The sequence below is a fragment of the Ips typographus genome, linkage group LG1 (assembly GCF_016097725.1).
Source record: "Ips typographus isolate SLU linkage group LG1, UJ_Ityp_2.0, whole genome shotgun sequence".
NCBI lineage: Eukaryota > Metazoa > Arthropoda > Insecta > Coleoptera > Curculionidae > Ips > Ips typographus.
Window position 1 is genome coordinate 20,784,944 of NC_138422.1, and position 19,618 is coordinate 20,804,561.

General features: G+C 32.8%; 1 protein-coding gene across 3 annotated transcripts; it reads right to left on the bottom strand.

The window, feature by feature from the left end:
• Nucleotides 1-189: 189 nt before the first annotated feature.
• LOC145724183 (kinesin-like protein KIF23) lies at nucleotides 190-18,668 on the bottom strand. Of its 3 annotated transcripts, XR_014176946.1 has the most exons (9): nucleotides 17,869-18,666; nucleotides 13,013-13,232; nucleotides 12,542-12,780; nucleotides 12,247-12,484; nucleotides 9,262-9,633; nucleotides 9,018-9,201; nucleotides 8,660-8,947; nucleotides 556-1,099; nucleotides 190-523 (listed from the first exon to the last, which is right to left on the bottom strand). XR_014176946.1 is itself a non-coding variant. In XM_081972321.1 (8 exons), the coding sequence occupies exons 1-8, from the start codon at nucleotides 18,435-18,437 to the stop codon at nucleotides 813-815; spliced, it is 2,397 nt and encodes a 798-aa protein (XP_081828447.1). In that variant the 5' UTR covers nucleotides 18,438-18,666; the 3' UTR covers nucleotides 190-812. The 3 variants fall into 3 exon arrangements, 2 of the variants coding, with proteins under 2 accessions (XP_081828447.1, XP_081828457.1); XM_081972321.1 differs by having other exon boundaries at nucleotides 190-1,099; XM_081972331.1 differs by lacking the exon at nucleotides 8,660-8,947 and having other exon boundaries at nucleotides 190-1,099; nucleotides 17,869-18,668.
• Nucleotides 18,669-19,618: the final 950 nt, after the last annotated feature.

Consider the following 19,618-nt stretch of genomic DNA (forward strand, 5'->3'; position numbering starts at 1 on the left):
TTGTGGTTACACCGAGGAAATAAACCTAAATAGTAAATTAACGCTAAAAAGCTGATCAATTACGTTCACGTGCATCTCGGCTTGGATTAACAGTTTTGTTATGCAACACTGATTGTAAAACTAAACTTTTTTGAAATTATGGATTACACTTCTGGGATTAAGTGAGGTTTGATAAAAAAAAAACTCCTCTAATAACTGAAGCTAATATTTTAACTTCAAAAACCTTAAAACATGTTAAAAGTTACACAAAGTAATATAAAAAAACAAAGCGGCCTAATGACTAAAGTAGTTTTTTAGAATTTGCTCACAAGATTTAATTATTCAATTCTGATCTGACAGCACAAATAATTCGAAATTTGGAGAATAGACTAAATGCGTGTAATCTTTAAAGAGTATAACTCGCGCTGGCAATTATTCTGACAAAAAAACAATTCAATTTTTTAAATTATAATTATTATAATTTCAGTGAGCCAGAGTTACGCAATTTTCATCCAAACAAAATTAGATATTTACTTACTCAAACCTAACTCATATGTTTATGGACGTGATTAAGACTGTTTGTATTGAGAGATTCTGTTAAGACTAGTCAGTTTAATTTCCTGATCGTAATTTTGAACACAAATCTATGACATTCCCAAAGTATTTCTTATCCGTTTCTGTTAAACTAGACCCTGCAGTTTTAATAATAACTGGAACATAATAGTAGTCTAATTTAAAAGACGCTATATTTTAAGTACAATAATATTGGCCAGTATTTAAAATAAAAACTAAATAAAATCGTATAACTTACGGACTGGAAAAAGTAGACAAAGTTAAGAATCTCTAGTTGGAGACTGCTGTTTCAATCTTTCGACGTCATTAAATATGACTTGAGCGCCACCTCCACAAGTAGGCACTATATCGGCTTTGTACAATTTAGTCTCCATTTCGCCCTCAGTGTCCGGTTCTTGTGCTACAAGGCAATATTTGCTCTGTTTGGGATTGGTAATGTCGCTCGCTTTATCCAATTTTGAAACCGATTTCCTTTTTTTCATCGTAGGTTGCATCACGGTACCAAGCGGGCATGGTTTGATAACGTTGTGTTCCAGCCACACTTCACCTAAAAGTTTGAAAGTATACGTACAAAATGTACTTGTCAGTTTTCGGATAGCGAAGATTCACATATCAAATATCAAAACATTGCACTTGAGCAACGCTTTCTGTGTCAGAATATTTTGTATAAATTAAACTTAGGAAACCTAACACACAAGTGGCATACAATGTTTTATCCAACAAGTGAAAGAAATCGTTTTTTTATGAGATAATAATTAGTAAGCTTTGGAATCAAATCAAAGCTACTTGCATCTCAGTACCCTATAAATGTCAGAAATAACTTTACAGTTATTTTTTTTACAATTTGGTCAACGTTGTTTGTTTGTGTGTTGGTTAGCAAATGTTCAAATCAATTTTGACACTTTTTTGAAGAAAAAAATGTATAGAAAATGGAGGAAACCAATGAAAATTACGTTCCTGCTCCTTAAGAAAGCGGAAGAAGCAATGATGCAGATTTTGCCAGAAACGTCCCAAGATCGAACGAAGAACTTGAGAAGTTTCACCATACTTTAAGAAGTATTTCTGGTCAATCCGATAAATTTGTGTAAAAAATACATGTCTTTGAAACCAAAGAATAATAGTTCCAGCCGCTTTGTTTTTTTTTACAAAAATGGGAGGTGTACCAGAAAGTGTGTAGAAATAAATACGTTGTCGAAGATACCTTCAAAAATTGCAATGCATTGGAGGACCCAGCGTTCTACATCGGTCACTGCCTGAGAAGGTTTTCGGCGACTCTTTTGTCCAATGCCAGGGGCTAACATGACTACTTTGAAACGTCACAGAGGATGGGAGTCCTCGACCGTAGCAAAAGGATACTTAGGAGAATCGGTGCATAACAAAATACAAATTGTAGAAAAAATACAAGGTTCTAATGCGTCGGCATGTCTGGTTCCAATAAACCAACAAATTTGACAATAACTTCAAATTCGAAAAAATCGTTAGTGTTTTCCTTTACGTTCAATATCAATGTGAATTCCGCTTGTAAAAGTAATAAATAAATAGAATACTACTTTAAATATGAACGTAAGTTATAATTCATAACTCACTAGTGAGCATAGTCAGGTATGGATTACAACACACTAGTGTGTTATGATTTACTTGTCTAAAGGTGGATTTATGCACGACGTTCAAATAGAATTAAGCTAAACTAATTTAGTACTAAGAAACACCAACATGTGTAATGGCGTACGACAAACGCTAAAGAGACTATCAATCATTATTTATTGGACTTCTTAATTCAATAGTTACCGTCGCCCAAGTCGAATGATTGCTGATCGCGGATAGAATTTTAAATCTGAGGAATTTAGAGTAATTTTGGAAAATAATAATATTTCACCCATTCTTGTTGCGGCCGGAACGTCACGAGAGCAAATGGTCAGATTGAAAGAATTAATCGAAATCTAAGACGTATAGTTAAAATTTTACATTTTGAGAATAACGTCGTCCTGTTACATCTTTATTTCTCGAATATCAAACATGTGAAAAGAACAATTTTAGCAAAAAGGCACGTTGTTGATTTTGTCATCCTGTCTAATTAAAAACCTTGTCATTTGCTGTCACTTTCATTTAAATAAATATCACAATTATAAAAACGGCGCGCTACAATGAGCCAGCTCAAATGCTTATTCTAAATATGCTGCAACGAGCACGGAAATAGTTACAAGGCGGGAAAGACGCTTTCCGCATGTGTTAGGTACAACATTTTTCCTACGAGTATCATTTTTCATTAAATTGAACGAAAATGAGTAAAATTACTAAAATGAAAGCGTCTGTTTGCAAAGTTGATTAAAAGTGTATTCTTAATTGAGAAATCAAATATACAGTTATTTGTTTGTAAAAATGTTTTTTTTTTTTTGAAAAATAAAATGAGTGCGGTAAAGTTACTTTTCGGCGGAAAAACTCAAATGAGTTATGAAGAACACAATGAGAGATCAAATTAATGTATGCTAAAACCGATATTTTATGTAGGAATGGAAATTTTGCAAAAAAAATTATTGGAGTTAGAGAACATTTAAAAACTTTCAGTGCCATTTCTGCCTTGCAAATATGATGGAAACTATTGGTTTTGAATACAAATAGACCAGTAACTATAAATTTCCACAGAAAACTATCTCAGACAGGAAAATCACTATCAGTCAGTAATCTTAGTAAAAATGTTGTTAATTACCAAGCTATGATTTATGTTGATATGTAGATTTTCTAGCTTTAAAACTAGATACAGAGACAAAAGATTTACACTCAAAGTGTACCAGCAATGAGTGAACCTACTTCTTGATTGAATGATATTTGCAGATCATATCATAGTATTTTTATTTTAGATCCGTCCAACTTGCGACCTTACAGTGACTTTAATTCCGAATTTGATAATTCAAATTGATAGTTTTGTAGAACAGCTCATTGTTTATTATTCATGCTTCTTTTGATTATTTGTGATATTGCATATTGCTTATTAGCATTTTAGTGATACACATTGTTATCATTTGACGATGAGCAAGCCTAATGACAAGTTATGTATTATGTAAAACCTTTATGTTCTGTTTTCACATTATTAAGACTGATCTCATTTATGAATAACTTATGGAAATGCTATGTCATTGTATCTGGATATTTATGTTTAAGAATGTTTATGTTAGGCTGCAAACTAGTTATGTAGGTGATTGGGTCAATCACTTTGTCAGAGTAGGCCGAACTGTAGTAAACTGTTGTTTTTGTGGTTTTATGTTTTACCTATACTTTATGAATACATAATACCTTGGAAATGGTGTAGGTTATAGTGTTCAGAACAACCTGAGGGCATTATAGGCGGTCATTATCATAACGCCCTGAAACCGTTTTTAATATTAGCAATGGCATTTTTATACTTCCATACGTCTTGTGTCACTTGAAAGATGACTACATTTAGAAAAATGTGATGTTTGATGTTATTTTAGGTATATCGAGAACCTCTTACGTGATTTTAATATTTAATAAACCTCCAATTAGTTTATGGGCATCTTTATTTAAACAAACGCCCAAACTATTTTTCAGAGTCGTATAATGAAAAGTTAATTTTAAATTTTAACATAAACACAAAATCCTTAAATACGTACGTCATCTTGAGTATTACGTATTACGTCTTCCTGCCACTTAAAGTGTCTAATAACTTTTTTGTTCAAACGGACGTGACTACTTAGTACTTCACGTACTGTTTAGCGGCCGTAAAATCCACTTTTACGGCCGGTGTCAATAGCAGGAAAAACTAAATTAACACTCACAGTGACATCTGCTATTGGTACGGTAACATCTTTTAATTCGAAAGGAGTACAGGAATCATCGTCGCCCTATTTCCTAGCGTATTTCATTTTCGCGTATAGGAAAAAACTGAAAATGTTTCTGACAGGACTCAGTTTATTATTTAACGTCACATCAACAAAGCACAACCAGCAAACGTAACAATAAACGTCACCGTGATTGTTAGACCAAAGAATAGCAATTTAACAAGAAGAGACAGTTGAAAAGACAAAGTGAATTAGAGAGAGATAGACATTTCTTACCAAAGTTAAGAGACAATCGACTGATATCGGCTTTGATCGTTGAATATCAGGAGGCGAACTCCGTAACGATGTAGGAAATAGAAATAGACAAGAAAGAAAATTGCTCCAACGGTCTGACAGTTATAGCAAAAAATCGATTTTTTTTAACTAAATTTTGGATGACTGTATCTTCCTTAAACGGTCCATACATTATATAATTAGTTAGTTGTACAAGTTGTACGATAGATTGAACATACAATTGATGCGACAAGTTGCACGTGATTTTGGCCACAAACACAAACGATCTGAGCATCAATCAGTCTTGAAGATTTGTAGTATTTTTTAAACTTCTGTAGCACACAGAGCAATAGTGCAGTCGCTTTAGTTCATGATGAAAGAAAAGTTAGGAAAAAGAAAAGGAAGTAAAAAGTTTATGTTTATTGGCATATTCATTGGATTTCACATCCCACAAACACACCTGCTCACGATAGAGATCAATAAATTCAGTCCAAAATGAATTAGTCTCCATATTTGCGAGAGTTTTAAGTTCTTTTTTAAGTTTATGTCCTTTTTATCAGTCCGATTTGTCGAATATCAAACGCCGTCGTACGATAAATGTTTCTCCAGCCAAACTACCGTACGATTCAACCGGGTCGTACGACTTGTTGGACGACAGCAACAAACTATGCAATTATCGTTTCGACGGTCGAATCTACCCGAGTTGGAAAACTTGTTGTACAACTAATTGTATAATGTATGGGCCGTTTTAAGAAGGGTTTTTCAGCAAAATGACATAAAACATGTCAACTTATTTTTGATGGACTATCGAATAGAAGATTATTGACATTTAAAACTGGAACACCCTGTATATTACGATAGAGAAGGGTTTTCTATGATAGCAAAGAATATTCCTTGCTATTCGTTACATAGTTCGCCTTCAGGAGTTTCTTTTGTTCGTCATTCAGGTTGTTGAAGAATGTTGCCTTAATTCAGACCACATCAAATATTTGTTTTAAAACATCAATTTAAAGTTAATAAGGATTGATATCTTCCAATGAGTAGGCAAACTTAAAACACTTTGACTCAAAAGTAATAAAACAATGATTATAAAAGAATAGTTTATATTTGATCCTGAAAATTGGTAGCAATTTTTATTTCAAAATGAAATAAGATAAGAGACAACCGGCAACATGTTTCCTACCAAAGGCAAACCGAGGCCAGCCAAAAACATTACCCAGTCAGTTAGTCAGTAAGTGGATATCGTTTGAACGAAAAATATTGTGTACACCTCGGCCGTGAAATATTTTTTTTGTTCTCAAGATTTTGAGTTGTACTCGCGGCCAAAAAAATAGTAATTCACGGCCTAGGTATACAGGGTGTCTCAGTTTTAAGTGCCCAAACTTTAATGTCGGATAGTACGTCGAAAAATAACAACACTTTGCTATATAAACCTATATCCAATAGGGCGTCGTTACTGATATACAGGGTGTTGACTGAGACAAAGAGCCATAAGAATTGTCACAGTCAAAACTTAACGTAAGCTTTCCCTAAAGTATCTCTGTCCAAAAGGCACTAAATAACTTTTAATTTGTTAAGTTTTATTTAATTTGTTTCCTAATTTAAGTTATGTGATAATAATAAATTTTTATACCATTATAACCTTTCCTTTTTTTACTCTGAAATGGTGCGTCAATCCGAAAAAACACAAGAGGACTTTTGTCTCCCAAATTAAACAGTCATCTCAAAAACAAATTTTAATTTCCAAAAAGGCAGTGGCGTAACATTTTTTTTATCCAAAGTACCTAGGCGTACGTCGGTAAGTACGACACTGGTTGCGTCACAGTTCAATTTTTTATTTCATTGAAGACGTTTTGAACAGGAGATATTCACACAAAAATTTCATTACAATATCTCCAACGGTTTTCGAGAAATTCTCAAATAAGCAATTTTTTTAAAAAACTTTAACACCCTGTATATCAGTAACGACGCCCTATTGGATATAGGATTATATAGCAAAGTGTTGTTATTTTTCGACGTACTATCCGACATTAAAGTTTGGGCACTTAAAACTGAGACACCCTGTATACAAATAACAATATTATTCGAATATTTTACGGAATTTACCAAAATTTCACGGTTTTGAGTAGAAACCATCTGATATACTGTTCTCGCGGACTGAGTTTACCCGTGCGTCATCTCCCTGTGATTTAGAAGTAGACATGCATTATTGACTTTATCCTTGTCTATTGTTCACTTTCAGAAAGGGTAAATATCTAAGTGAATGTCTTCCAAAAAAAAAACATTTACTGATCGCTTCTATTTCAGTCTTTGTCAGTTTGAAAACCATCGAAATTTATTTGATTTGTTTACTATTAATTCTTTTCCGTTTCTTTGTGTTGTTAATCATTTATAAAGTTTTTTATTTGCCACACCACCACAGTTCTTTTAAGAGCTATTGTTTCTACGCTTTTAACATTCTGTAAGTAATTTCATAATAATATTATTAATATCTTTATTTTTTTTATGGCGGCTGTCACGATCTAACCAAAATTGGCACAATTACTAACCTGTTTTGAAAAAAAAGTGGGAGTGTCTATTATGGTTTTTATTTAGCCATTTGGTTTTTCGTAAATTCGGAATTACTTACTATTACAGTATTTTTTTAGAAAATGACTGGAAAAATTCTCCACAGACAAGCCCAGCAGTTAATTCTTAATCTTTGTGAATATTTTGAATTGGAAAAAACCAATGGAAGACCTTTAGAGACCTTTATCGTCTGTTCAGGAAGAAAATAAGAAATTTTAAGACCTTACATATTCTGACTGATGTATTTTTTTTTTTGATACTAGAAGGTTGCAGCTGCTTTAAAAATTTCCCGCAAAACTGTTTATTCGATTCGGAAAAAGCAAGCAACTAATCTTATGATTTCCTCACCTAGAAAACGTAAATCGAGACGTTATCGACGGGCCAAGACCACTGATTTATCTGAAAGCATTAAAATAGATGTTCGAAATACATTATATGATATGTACAACGATAGTATGTTAATAATAGTAAAATATATCTACTTTTGTAAGAAACATCTATTAACATTTCATTTTTTCCAGAGACTGAGATTTTTGGGTTGTATTATAGATTTTTCATAAAAATTTCTTCAAACATATTAATAATAAAGCCACAGAAAAAATAAAATAAGCGTCTAAAATGTTTTCCAGCGGGGTTAAAATAAAATAAGTGGATTGCAACCTGAAAATGAGATACGAGATACTACCGCATCCTTCAGAATGTCTTATTGAATTTTTAATTTGTTGTATTTATTTTAGAGAAACATGTAACCATCCAGAACCTAAATCAAGAGCTTAAAGTTAAAGAAATACTACATATTGGTGATTATATATAAAATAGTGGAGAAGACTGTGTGTCATTCCGCACCCTGTATTCTTACACTTCCACTGAGAGACAATGGACTTCTACTTCAAAATAAATTAGGTTTCAAATTTAGACGGAATTCTATGATCCAAAAAGAGACTTCTCATAAATAAAAAAGGTTATTTCCAAGATATTTGATTTGCTTTGGTATAAGGTTATTTTAGTGCAAATTTGCAGCCAAAGATCTCTACTTTCTGACTGACAATACACGCAAAATTTTAAAAGTGACGAAGCTTTAGACACGCCCTTTTCTATAATATGAACAGGTTGGTTGACGAAAACTTGATTTGATTCATATGATTATAAATGACGTAGACTTCGTGACGCACGGGTAAACTCACTCCGCGAGAACAGTATTGGTGGGAATATCAAACTACTTATTCCGAAAAATACAAGAAGCTTGGAAGCCTCTATTTGCAGACACTTTAGGACCGGTACTTTCACCTGAGAATAATTTTATTCCAAAGATAGTTTCTATAGAAACCGTAAATTTAGAAAACGCTAGGTTTGGTCATTTCTATAGCAATTATTTTCAGAATAAATTTATTCGCCGGTGAAAGTACCGACTCTTAGATAGACATTCGTAATTTATTATAAAAACCAATTTTAAGTTTATAAAAACTTACCCGCCGATCGAGATCTTCTAGATCGCGGTGCCGACGTTGCATGCATATTCCTTCGGTACATGTGGGCCGCATTTTTGGGAGTTGCTGTCATATGCGAAGCAACTGTGTTTACCGTGCTCTCTGGTTTTATATCGAAGTGATCTAACTCAATGGGTGGGAGTTCGCTATCTAAAATTCCTTTTACTAGCTTTAGTTTTTGATCTTTGGCTTTCATGGCAGCGTTGAGATGATCGCGCTGCCGTCGAAGCTTGGCATCAAGTTCTTGGGTAGCTTTTTCGTTGTGCAGAGCTGAAAAAAAACATTTATTTATAATTAATTACTGCTTTTTACAGTTTTAAAAAATGTAAAATTGACTTACCCAACTGTTGTTTACATCGTTGTCTCTCTAACACGTACTGGTTGATTTTCAGGTCTTTTTCATTAATAGTATTTTTAAAAGTACCAATAGTTTCCAGCAGTTCTTCATTTTTAGTGTTTAAGTCCTGATTAGCCACCTCAAGATCCGTTATTTTCAAGTTCAAATTCTGCGACTTTTGTTTCTCCTTAAATCAGCAAGGTAAATAGCAATAAAATAAAATAATTGTCACAATTAAGTTGTGTACCTTGTTAATCACCGTTTTTAAACTTCTCATTTCGGCAGTACTAAGTACGCAGTGTTGATTTAAGTTTACCAGCTTCTTCCTCAATTCTTTCTGTCGATCGTCAATTTCGCGATTCAGATTTTTACCTTTGGCGCTACGCAACTTTAGCACATTTATAACTTTATCAATGGCTAAACGACATTCATCCATGCTATCTAAATTCAGTTTAATCATTGGAATCGGTGGAAGTAAAGTAAAACTAGATGGTGGTCTTTGTTTAGCCGGTGTTTGATTTTCCTTGTTTTTGGTTATGGTTTTCTTGAGAGGTGTATATTTATTGATTTCGGCCTTAGTTATTTTTACGTCCTGAGACATTTCCGCAAATTTCAGAACCTGAAAAATGTATTAATAATCTACCAGCGTCAAACCACATAAATATAAAGAAAAAAAAACACTCAAGGACGTCACAACAATCATTAGGTTTTCCTGTACAGCGTGCTGCATTTTCGATGGTTTTACGGGGTACAGAAATAACGGTAATAGAAAAAAAGTGGCATATGTGTTCCGATCTGAGATGACTGGAGAAGAGTGGGCGGTGCAAACTTCTTTTGCAAAATTACAAACAGTATAATAAATATAATGCTCCGTTAGCACGCCTGTTGCATTATTGTAGGCACTGTAATGTCTCCGGAACATTATTTTTCCTTACAACCAAAATATGATTCAAAAGAAAAACAAGTCACGTTGGTCCAAATTTGCTTTCAATAATCATCAGTCATCAATGGCTTTTGCCATAAGAACTGGAAGCCCTAGCATTTGTTTCATCATCATGCAGTTTCTTAGAAAAAATATTCATGTTTTTGGTACATCTACAGATTACTGCAAAAACCATCTTCAAAAGCTTTAATGCAAACAAAAACAAGATGTAGAAGGTGTCATTGTGGTTCAAATTTGCTTGAAATAAGTAGATAGCGGTTTTCTAATGGGTTTGGCTTAAAAAACTAAAAGTAGCAGGCAAAAAGTGATTTACAGAAATTTTATATTCTATCTAATTTAAGTCTAAAAGCTTCCAAAGGCCCTTCAACTAGTTTAGAAGCTTTTAAAAGATTTCAAAATAGTCTAAAAGCTTCCATATAATTCTAGAGCAGTTTAAAAGCTTCCAACAATTCTGGAAACAATTCTCTAAAGCAGTTCAAAACCTTCAATATGTTCTTTAAACTGGCCTAAAACCATCTAAATGCTCCTGAAGTAGCCGAAAACGAATTCAGAAGCTCCCAAAACAATATAGAAACACCAAAAGCTTCCAAAACAGTGTCAAAGGCTCCTGAAACAGCACAGGAGCTTCCAAAAGCCTTTAGAACGCCTGAAAGCTTCTAAATGCTCTTGAACTAGTCTAGAAGCTTTCATCAATTTCTAGACCTGTCTAAGTTTCAAAATTCCTCTAAAGCAGTCCAGAACCTTCAATATGCCCTTTAAAGTGTCTAAAAATCTTTCTTCCAAATGCTCCTCAAGTAGTCCAGAAGCTCTCAAAAAATTTCAAAACATTCTAAAAGCTTCCAAATGTTTCTAGAGGCTGTTTTGAACAATTTCTAGAACCGTCTAAGTTTCCAAATACCTCTAAAGCACTCCAAAACCTTCAATATGCCCTTTAAACTGTCCAAAAATCTTCCAAATGCTCCTGAAGTAGTTGAAAAAGAATTCAGAAGCTTCCAAAATACTATAGAAACACCAAAAGCCTCCAAAGCAGTGTCTAAAAGCTTTCAAATGCTCTTCAAGTAGTCCAGAAGTTCTCAAAAAATTTCAAAACAATCTAAAAGCTTCCAAATGTTTGTAGAGTATTTTTTGAACAATTTATAGAACAAATGCCTCTAAAGAAGTTCAGAACCTGCAATAATATGCTCTTTGAACTGTCCTAAAACCTAAATGCTGCTAGTAGTCCAGCTTCCAAAACACTGTAGAAACTCCAAAAGCTTCCAAATCAGTGCCTAGAAGCTTGCAAAAGCTTTCAGAACAGTCTAAAAGCTTCCAAATGCTCAATTAGTCTAGAGACGTTTTCAAAAGATTTGAAAGCGTTTAAACTAGAGCAGTTTAAGCGCTTCCAAGAATTTCAAGAACCGTCTTCCTAGAAGTCTTTCTAGAATATTTCCAAATGCCTCGAAGCAGTTCAGACCCTTCAATATGCTCTTTAAACTAACCTAAAACCTTCTAAATGCTCCTGAAGTAGTCTAAAACGATTTTCCAAATTACTATAGAAACTCCAAAAGCTTCCAGCAGTGTAGAAGCTTCCAAATGCTTCTGAACCAGCTTAGAAGCTTCCAAAAGCGTTTAGAACAATCTAAAAGCTTGTTATGGTTTTGTATCCTCAACAAAGGTAGTTAAATCTTAAGTATAAATGATCAGAAATGAAAAAAAAAACTTAAAAAAGAAAGTAATCAGTAATATTTATAATTAATATTACTGATCAATTTCAAAGCCAGAAAGGAAATTCCAACATTATGTCCAGTTAGATTGCCACAATCGCCCACTATGGAGCGCGTCAAGATAGTCAAAACGTCAAATGAACGCATCCGCAAAGAAATATTTTCTTTATTCTTATTGCTTAATTCTTAAAAAGTTAAAAGTTGGGAACGTTCAAGGTTTTGTGCATCAACAAGTAAAATTACAAATTACGGAGCAAGAACTTGTGTAAACACCACTAAATAACACGATTTTAATTCGTTGAGGATTAAGAAATAAGAATTAACAATAAAGAATATTTAAATTGATAAATAAAACAAGAAATTTGTGACACACACGTTAAAAAGAAAAGCGGCTTAAAGGTTGATTCGCTATAAAAAAATAGTGAATCAAAGGATCAAAAATAATAACCCCAATTCCATGACACATGTTTCTGCTTAATGGCTTCATCAGTCCAAAAGTTTACAACAAAAACTAATATAAATGTTAATATAGTACAATAGCAATTGATTTTTTTATTATTAGTTTAATATTGATTTAGAAACTTACCTGAATGTTTTCTTCAAAATCGTCAACAGAGGGATTAATACAAACTATCATATTAACTGTTCCATCTCCTTCAAAGAATCGTTTAAACAAGAATGTCAGTCGGCTGTCACGATAGGGAACTAATCTGTTGCTTTTTGAAGTTTGATTTTCTCTTAAAATCTCCAAACAGGTTCTCAATGTCATTAGTGAATTGTTAATACTGCTGGCTTCTTTCAATCGCATACCCGTGTTATTTGTACTGCACAAAACAAAATTGATTTGAAACTCAGTATGATAACAGTGAAATAGTACTAACCGATTAGTTCTTTCAGATCCAGCAAGATCCACTAAACTTAATTGTCCCACTTTAATAAGATTATCAGCAGGAATAGTAGCAGTTCCATCACTATTTGTTGCCGCTTGTTCCAGTTGCACTACTCTTATATTAAATATTGAGTGACTTCTACTCGATCCCGCGTTTAACACGGTTGAAGCTACACGTTTACGATTTTGTCCGGATTGGAACACTTCAAAAGCTTCTTCCGCAGATTTTACCTAAAAGAAAGTCTTGAGAAAAGTTTAACGGTAACAAACGGTTGCTAGATTGTTACATTACTAGTGTGGTATGAGTATTTTTATAGTCAGAGTGATAAATATTGGTATGACAAAGTTGCATACCGAGTTTTGGTAATCTCGCAATTCTATTAACTTACTTTACATAGTACTTCACAATTAATTTACTTACTAGTTTCATTAATTACAATTTACCACATTGATTTACACTTACCTCTACTTCAACAACTCCATTTACATACATATTTTTGCGGCAATCTTCGCGCAAAATTTTATTCTGGAGAGATTTGCCAGACGATTCATCCAGTAAATCAAATACACTGTTATTGTAAATTTCTATGTAGTTGACAAATACTGCATACAAACTGTTTTCATTTACGCCCGCAATTATTTTGCCATCATTGGTGTAAGAACACTTTTCCCCATTACCTTTCCTGAAATAAAAAAATACAGTTTTTGATAAAAAAATACACCAGTCACATGTTATTTGAATTGGCGCAACCTGATGATACGCCTATAAGTGTGACACAAACTTTGTTCTTTTTACACAGTCGAAAACCCGACCAAACTGATGGAAAACAAATGCTTCTTATAAGAAGTTCTAGAATAGATATGGCTTATTGCTTTTATTCAGTAGTGTTTAACAAATAAAGCTATCATCTCATTCAGAAAACTAATTTAAAAGTTCTTCTTAAAATTGAACAATCTCAGAAAGTTTGCTGTAAGCTTCAAAATACCATTACTTTTAGTACACCAAAGTAGCATGCCACGTGCGACATGCTGCCTGGAAGTAGAAAGCATGCTACTTATTTTAAAACCGATATAAATTAATGGTCGGTTTCATACCGGAATAGCGTTGCATGTTGCTACTCCGGTAGGAATGCGAACAATAATTTACATATATTTTAAAATAAGTAGCATGTTTCCTGCTTCCTGGCATGACATGCTACTTTGGTGTGAAAGCCCACTTAAAGATAATGAAATTATTAAATACAGGGTGTCCCACTAGATAGTAAAATTTTTGGTTAAATAATATCAAAATTGTATTTAAAAAAAATATTTTTTTTAACATAATTGAATTTATATGGCCGCCTTCAAGATGGCTTACAAAGTTATCATCCATATCTCGGAAACCAATGACTATAGGTTTTTTCTAATTACATAATCGTGTTTTACGTAAAAAAGTGCCTTAATAATGTCTTAGTTTCAAAACTCTCTTTGGCTTTGTTAAAGAGTGTTTAAAATGTAGCCTCTGACGTTTTCCCAATTTTCCGGAAAACGGAGAAAGATAATTTAATTTGGAAACCGGAAATAAGTTTTACATAAAATTCTCTAAAACTTTCCCCATTTAACCGACTCTGTAGCTCTTACGGTTAAAGACGCAATACATGTAGAACCAATTTGGGACACACTGTATCTGTACTGTGTGTAATCTGGGGTCACTCCGCGGGTAGGCGACGTGTTTTCGCTCTTCAGCGTAGGGCAATCAGGGTGGTCTCGGGTTTGGGCTACAGGGATGACTGTAGGGAGAAATTCACAGCTCTCGGTATAATGACGTTCCCTTGTGTTTATATATTTCAAAATTTAATGCATCTGAAAAATAATTTCAACCATTCCACAATGCATATCGATGTGCACCGCTGGGAGACTCGTTTCGGAGGTGACCTAGTGATACCTTTTCATAGGTTAGAGAGAACAAGAATAGGTCCAAATTACTGGGCACAAAAATTTTATAATAAACTTCCACACAGTTATAGGCTGCTTCCCGTAACCCGGTTCGAGAACCGACTTCGGGATTATTTGCTTCGAAACCCCTTCTATAGTCTTGATGACTTTTTGAATAGTAATAGCTTAGTATAGTGATACGTGTATGTGATTGTAGTATATTAGTTCTAAATTCATTGTCAAGTCTTTTGTTTTTTGGATGTAATTGTCTAATTGTCCATTTTAACAAATCTAAATATTACTGATCAAGCTTTGTTTTAAACTATATTTTAGCACTTATTTTAGGAATTTTTTTAGCATCATATTTGCAATTACTTATCTATGTTAGTGATTGCTACTTTGTATCCTTGACGTATGTAAACCATCTGGTGCTTAACATGAATAAAGTATTATTATTATTATTATTATTATTATCTTCAAATTGTCTTAGCCGAATTTGAATGAGAGACCTGAATGTGAATTGTAGAATTAGAGAGGAATTCATTTTGACTTGCAGTGAATTGACCATCAATATACAGGGTAAAGAAAAACGTGATGCAAATTTCTGCACCCAGTGCATTTGATAGTTGTAGAACTTTTTTTTGTTTTATGTAAGGGGTTTGGTTAATATTTCGGGTCATGTTTCAGAGTTTTTCAATTCAAATTGTTCTACATAAGAAATGGGGTGTTTTCGAAAACGACGTAGATTTTTATAAATTACTCTGTATTTCGAGAATACCACAACTAATTTTAAGGAGATAAATCAACACCAAATGTTTGAGGTATGAGGGAGGTTAATACAAATTTCCTTTAGTGTTTTAGTGCAAAATGGGAAAAAATTAATGGGGTTATAAGACAATAATATAACTACCCAAAGTTTACACATTCATATACGTTACCCTGTACTGCAGGAATACTGAGAATAATTTTAATAAAAAAATCATATTCAAAATTTTATTTAAAATGAAACTAGGGAAATAGGCTGTTGCTGTGTGTCCTATAAATAATTGTGTCTTTTTCAAAATACCCCTTAATTCCTTTTGTAGACCAAAAACCGAAAAACCCCCAAACATGTTCAGAGATATCAACCAAGCCCATGAAATGGCATAAGCAAGAATGTTCTAAAATTATCTCAGTTATTAGATGCACTACTGGGTTAAAATTTAAGAAGTTTTTTCTTTACCTTTGATATCTGTGAAGAAATCAGAATAACAGTCTTCATACTAGAAGGAATGGCCTTTCAAAACCTTTTTTTTTTTGTTTATTAAATTTGGCTGAGGAATTCATATAAGCCTTTAAAAATAGCCAAAAATGTTTCTGTATCAATCTTTTCCCTAAGTAGTTTACTTGTGTTACCTATAATAATAGTATAGTATAATTATGATTCATTGAACTGTTACAAACAGGTATTAGGTACAGATTTTTTAACTTAGAACAAGAAAGGTCATAAACATGAGTGAATTAGAGCAATCTAGGCAATTTGTGTGGACAAAAAGGCTAATAGCAAAATAGTAAAGTGGATTGGTTGTTATTCATAAATATTTATGAAGTTTCCAACTTTATGGGATTCCTACAGAGGATTTTGTACAGGGTGTCCAAATAAAAGTGGTTCCCAGCTTTTTTGACTGAAGGGTTTATTCTAGAGCAGTAGCAAAAAAAATTGTTAAACAAAGAGGTACAAAAAATCAGAAAAAAATATTTTCAATTTTGGGTAATATCCACAAGAGGGTGTACTAAAAAAAACCCATTCAAAAAAGTACATATCTAACTGGCAATTTGAAAATAACCATATATTATATATTACTTTTTTCTCCATCTCTTGAAATTAAGTGGTGGAACAGATTTTTTTCTATTAGATGCTCTAAAAATAAATGTTTAAACTGAATACTATTACACCTATATCAGACAGCAAAAATCGCGACTTTCTAGCTTTCTTCTATTTCAAGTTTTTCACAAAAAAATCTATATTTAATGATTCAAATCAACTTCATAGTCATCAACTTTCTACATTTGTAAGCAACATTTTAGTTAAGTCCAAGTTTATCCAACTTCTTAATCATACAGGTAATCATAAAGTAAATTATTTTCCATAATAAAACAAGTAAACTGAACTACTTTGTTTATTATTGGTTATTAAGTTTATGACTACCTCTATGACTTAAGTTGGGTAATCCTGGCTTAAGTGAATGATTAATTTGAACTAATGGTTTAATAATGTCAAAAGTAAACTGTACTATTTTAGTGACAGGGTCTGCATCAGACATGTGATGATTTATAATATTTAGCATTTCACTCATACTAACTTACTACTTAAGAAAAAACTGCTCTTTTCAAGGTACCAAACTCAAAAAGCAACTTTTGATCCCCACCACTTTATTTCAAAAGATGGAGAAAAAAATGTTTTAATTGAATTTGTTACTAGTAAACATATAGATAGCTTCCTTTTACAAGGAGATATTGTGATTCTTTGGTCCTTTTTTAAACAATTTTTTTTCCTGTAGCCTTTTGATTAAAACTAAACTATTTAGTCTAAAAAGCCAAGAGCCACTTTAATTTAAACTACACACAAATTTAGCAAGTACCACCATAAAATTAATATGTGTGCATTGTAACCTCACCATTTTTATCCTGCATGTCTGTTTATTTAAATAAATAGATTTTTGTACTGGTTTGACTATCCTGCTTACAGATACCATAAAAGTAATATGGGTATTATCAAGACAAAATACAAAAACTAGACACAAACTCTCAAGTAAAACTTGATGGTTAACAAGCTTTTAAATCATATTGAGTAATGACCACAAGTACAAGTAGTATGGGCCCACCTTAATAACCTTGTATGTGATTATATAGTTTATTTATCATGCTCAATCCTGATTAAGTTATGTTTGTCCTCAGAGGATTGCAAGATGTGAAATAAACATCTGAGATGAAATCAAAAGTCTTTCAAATAAAAACAATTACCTAGACACTGATTTCTAAATCCAACTTTTAAAATAAACACAATGAATTTACAATTAATTTTTTTTTGTCCTCCCCAAGACTCAAAAAAAATCTAATTCCTTTTTTTAATTTCAGCTTCAGTTAAATTTAAAGGATGCTTCTTTTCATAAACAAACTCTAATACTTGGTTAGTTTAGATTGGATTTAAATAAGTTTCCTTTGCTTCCTGATCCTTTAAAATAGTACAAAATAAACTGCTACTTGTCAAGCATTTTGACTAAATCCAATCTTACTTTAATCCAAATCAATTGAGCAAAATAACATACATAGTAAATATTACCATACATAGTTTTTTCCTTAATTCACAAGCATAATAACTATTTTTTGCCTCATATTACAACTTAACTCTACTATGTGGCTCACCTGTTTGCCCTAGAAGCACTGCCATTCCTAACAAACTGCAATCTGTCATGAAATGCATCATCTTCAGCCTGAATCTCAAAACCGTTCATTTTATCAGATTTGATGACACATTTTGGTGCTTGGAAATCCCCAATTGAATTGAATATAGCAGCAATGCATCTTGGCATAATGCCTGGATCAGTTTGGTCACCATTCAATGTATGAGTTTTACCCGATCCAGTAACTCCGTAAGTTAACATCAGGCCATTCTTCCCTTGCAACAAGTCCTCCAAAAGGGGATATGCAACATGATTAAACAATTCAGATTGGGAAGAGTATGATGTAAAAATATGTTTGAATTTGAAATGGATCTCTCTTTTTACATTTCGAGAGTCTGGGGTGGTAAGTGATAAAGTATCTGGGGCAACCACTTTAATGCAAGTTGTACTTTCAGAATTATCTGATATAGGTCTAATTCGGCAATAAACGTGAACACTTTCTTTATCAGAATCTGAGTGATTTGATAAAGTGGTTTTTTCTCGTCGTAATTTTTTAGTACTGGGGGTGTTAAATTTGCTTGCAGAATACATGACTTCTGATAGTGAGCCTCAACCACACTGAACACTCACGTTATAAACTGGTAATAAACTTGCAACTAAATTTGGTTAATTATTTTAGGAAAACGATTGGGAAGTTGTTTAAAATTTAAATCTAAAATAAATCTAACGTTCACCTATGCACTGACAACTTTTTATAAACGGTTAACAAATGTCAATATCAGAATTATTAGAAGTTATTTACTGGTCTGGATCAGGTTGATCACGTGATAGTAGTTAAATAACTTGATACGTATGAGTGATAGATCATGTGATGTTTTAACTACTAGTTGACAGTAGTGACACATCTGACGTAATCATGTTTACAGTACGTCAAGTCGTAGTGGTGCGTTCGGATTATAGGCTGAATGAATGGCACGAGCCAAGCGATTGCACACGCAACGTTATGTCATACAAGGTGTTTTAGGTTTTAGTACGTAAACTTAAATCGCGTGTATTCTACGACTAAAAATACATAGTCTGCTATATAAACTATATTCCAAAAATGCTTCGTTAAAGAAATACAGAGGACAGTAAATTTTCACTTTTTTTAGTTTTTTACTTATATAGTTCTTACAGTTTTTGAGATATTTAGCTCAATGGTGCGCCAATATTTTTTTTATTAAACATTCAAATTTATTCTTCAATTTGAACATGAAACATGAAACTTTTTTGCCTTTTTAATTTTTTTCGTACCTGTCATATTTTTCTAGAAAATTTCAAATTTATCAGAAAAAAACACTCCAATAAGTTCTTTCTCTACCAATGTGCAAGTGCGGTAAAGCACCCTAAAAGTACAATAAAACAATCATTATCGCACTAGTGACTGTAAAATCCCTCATATATTACGTAACTCAAAGTTAGAGTTAAAAATTGATAATTTCTGTCCTAATCGCAGATAAAATATTGTACAATACTCGTGGTATGAGCATTTTTCGCCATACCACACTAGTATTGTAAATAACTATTACCGCACTGAGTGTGGAAAGATAACTGTCTATTTCCATTCCATTTCCATTCAGCCACTGACAATTGCTTAGTTATTTGTTCTCTAAACTGTTATAAGTAGAGTCCGGAATTCTAGAAATTTTGCTTTTTGTAAATAATAAAAGCAATTAACCAACCTATGACATCTAATGTTAACGATTTATGCAAAAACGAGTCATATGACAGAT

Coding starts and splice junctions, on each gene's coding strand:
- LOC145724183 (XM_081972321.1), bottom strand. CDS start 18,437: ATGTATTCTGCAAGCAAATTTAACACCCCCAGTACTAAAAAATTACGA. Junction 9,634..12,246: donor ATTTTGAAGAAAACATTCAG/GTAAGTTTCTAA, acceptor TACATTTTTCAG/GTTCTGAAATTTGCGGAAAT. Junction 8,948..9,017: donor ACGATGTAAACAACAGTTGG/GTAAGTCAATTT, acceptor GTTTTTTTTCAG/CTCTGCACAACGAAAAAGCT.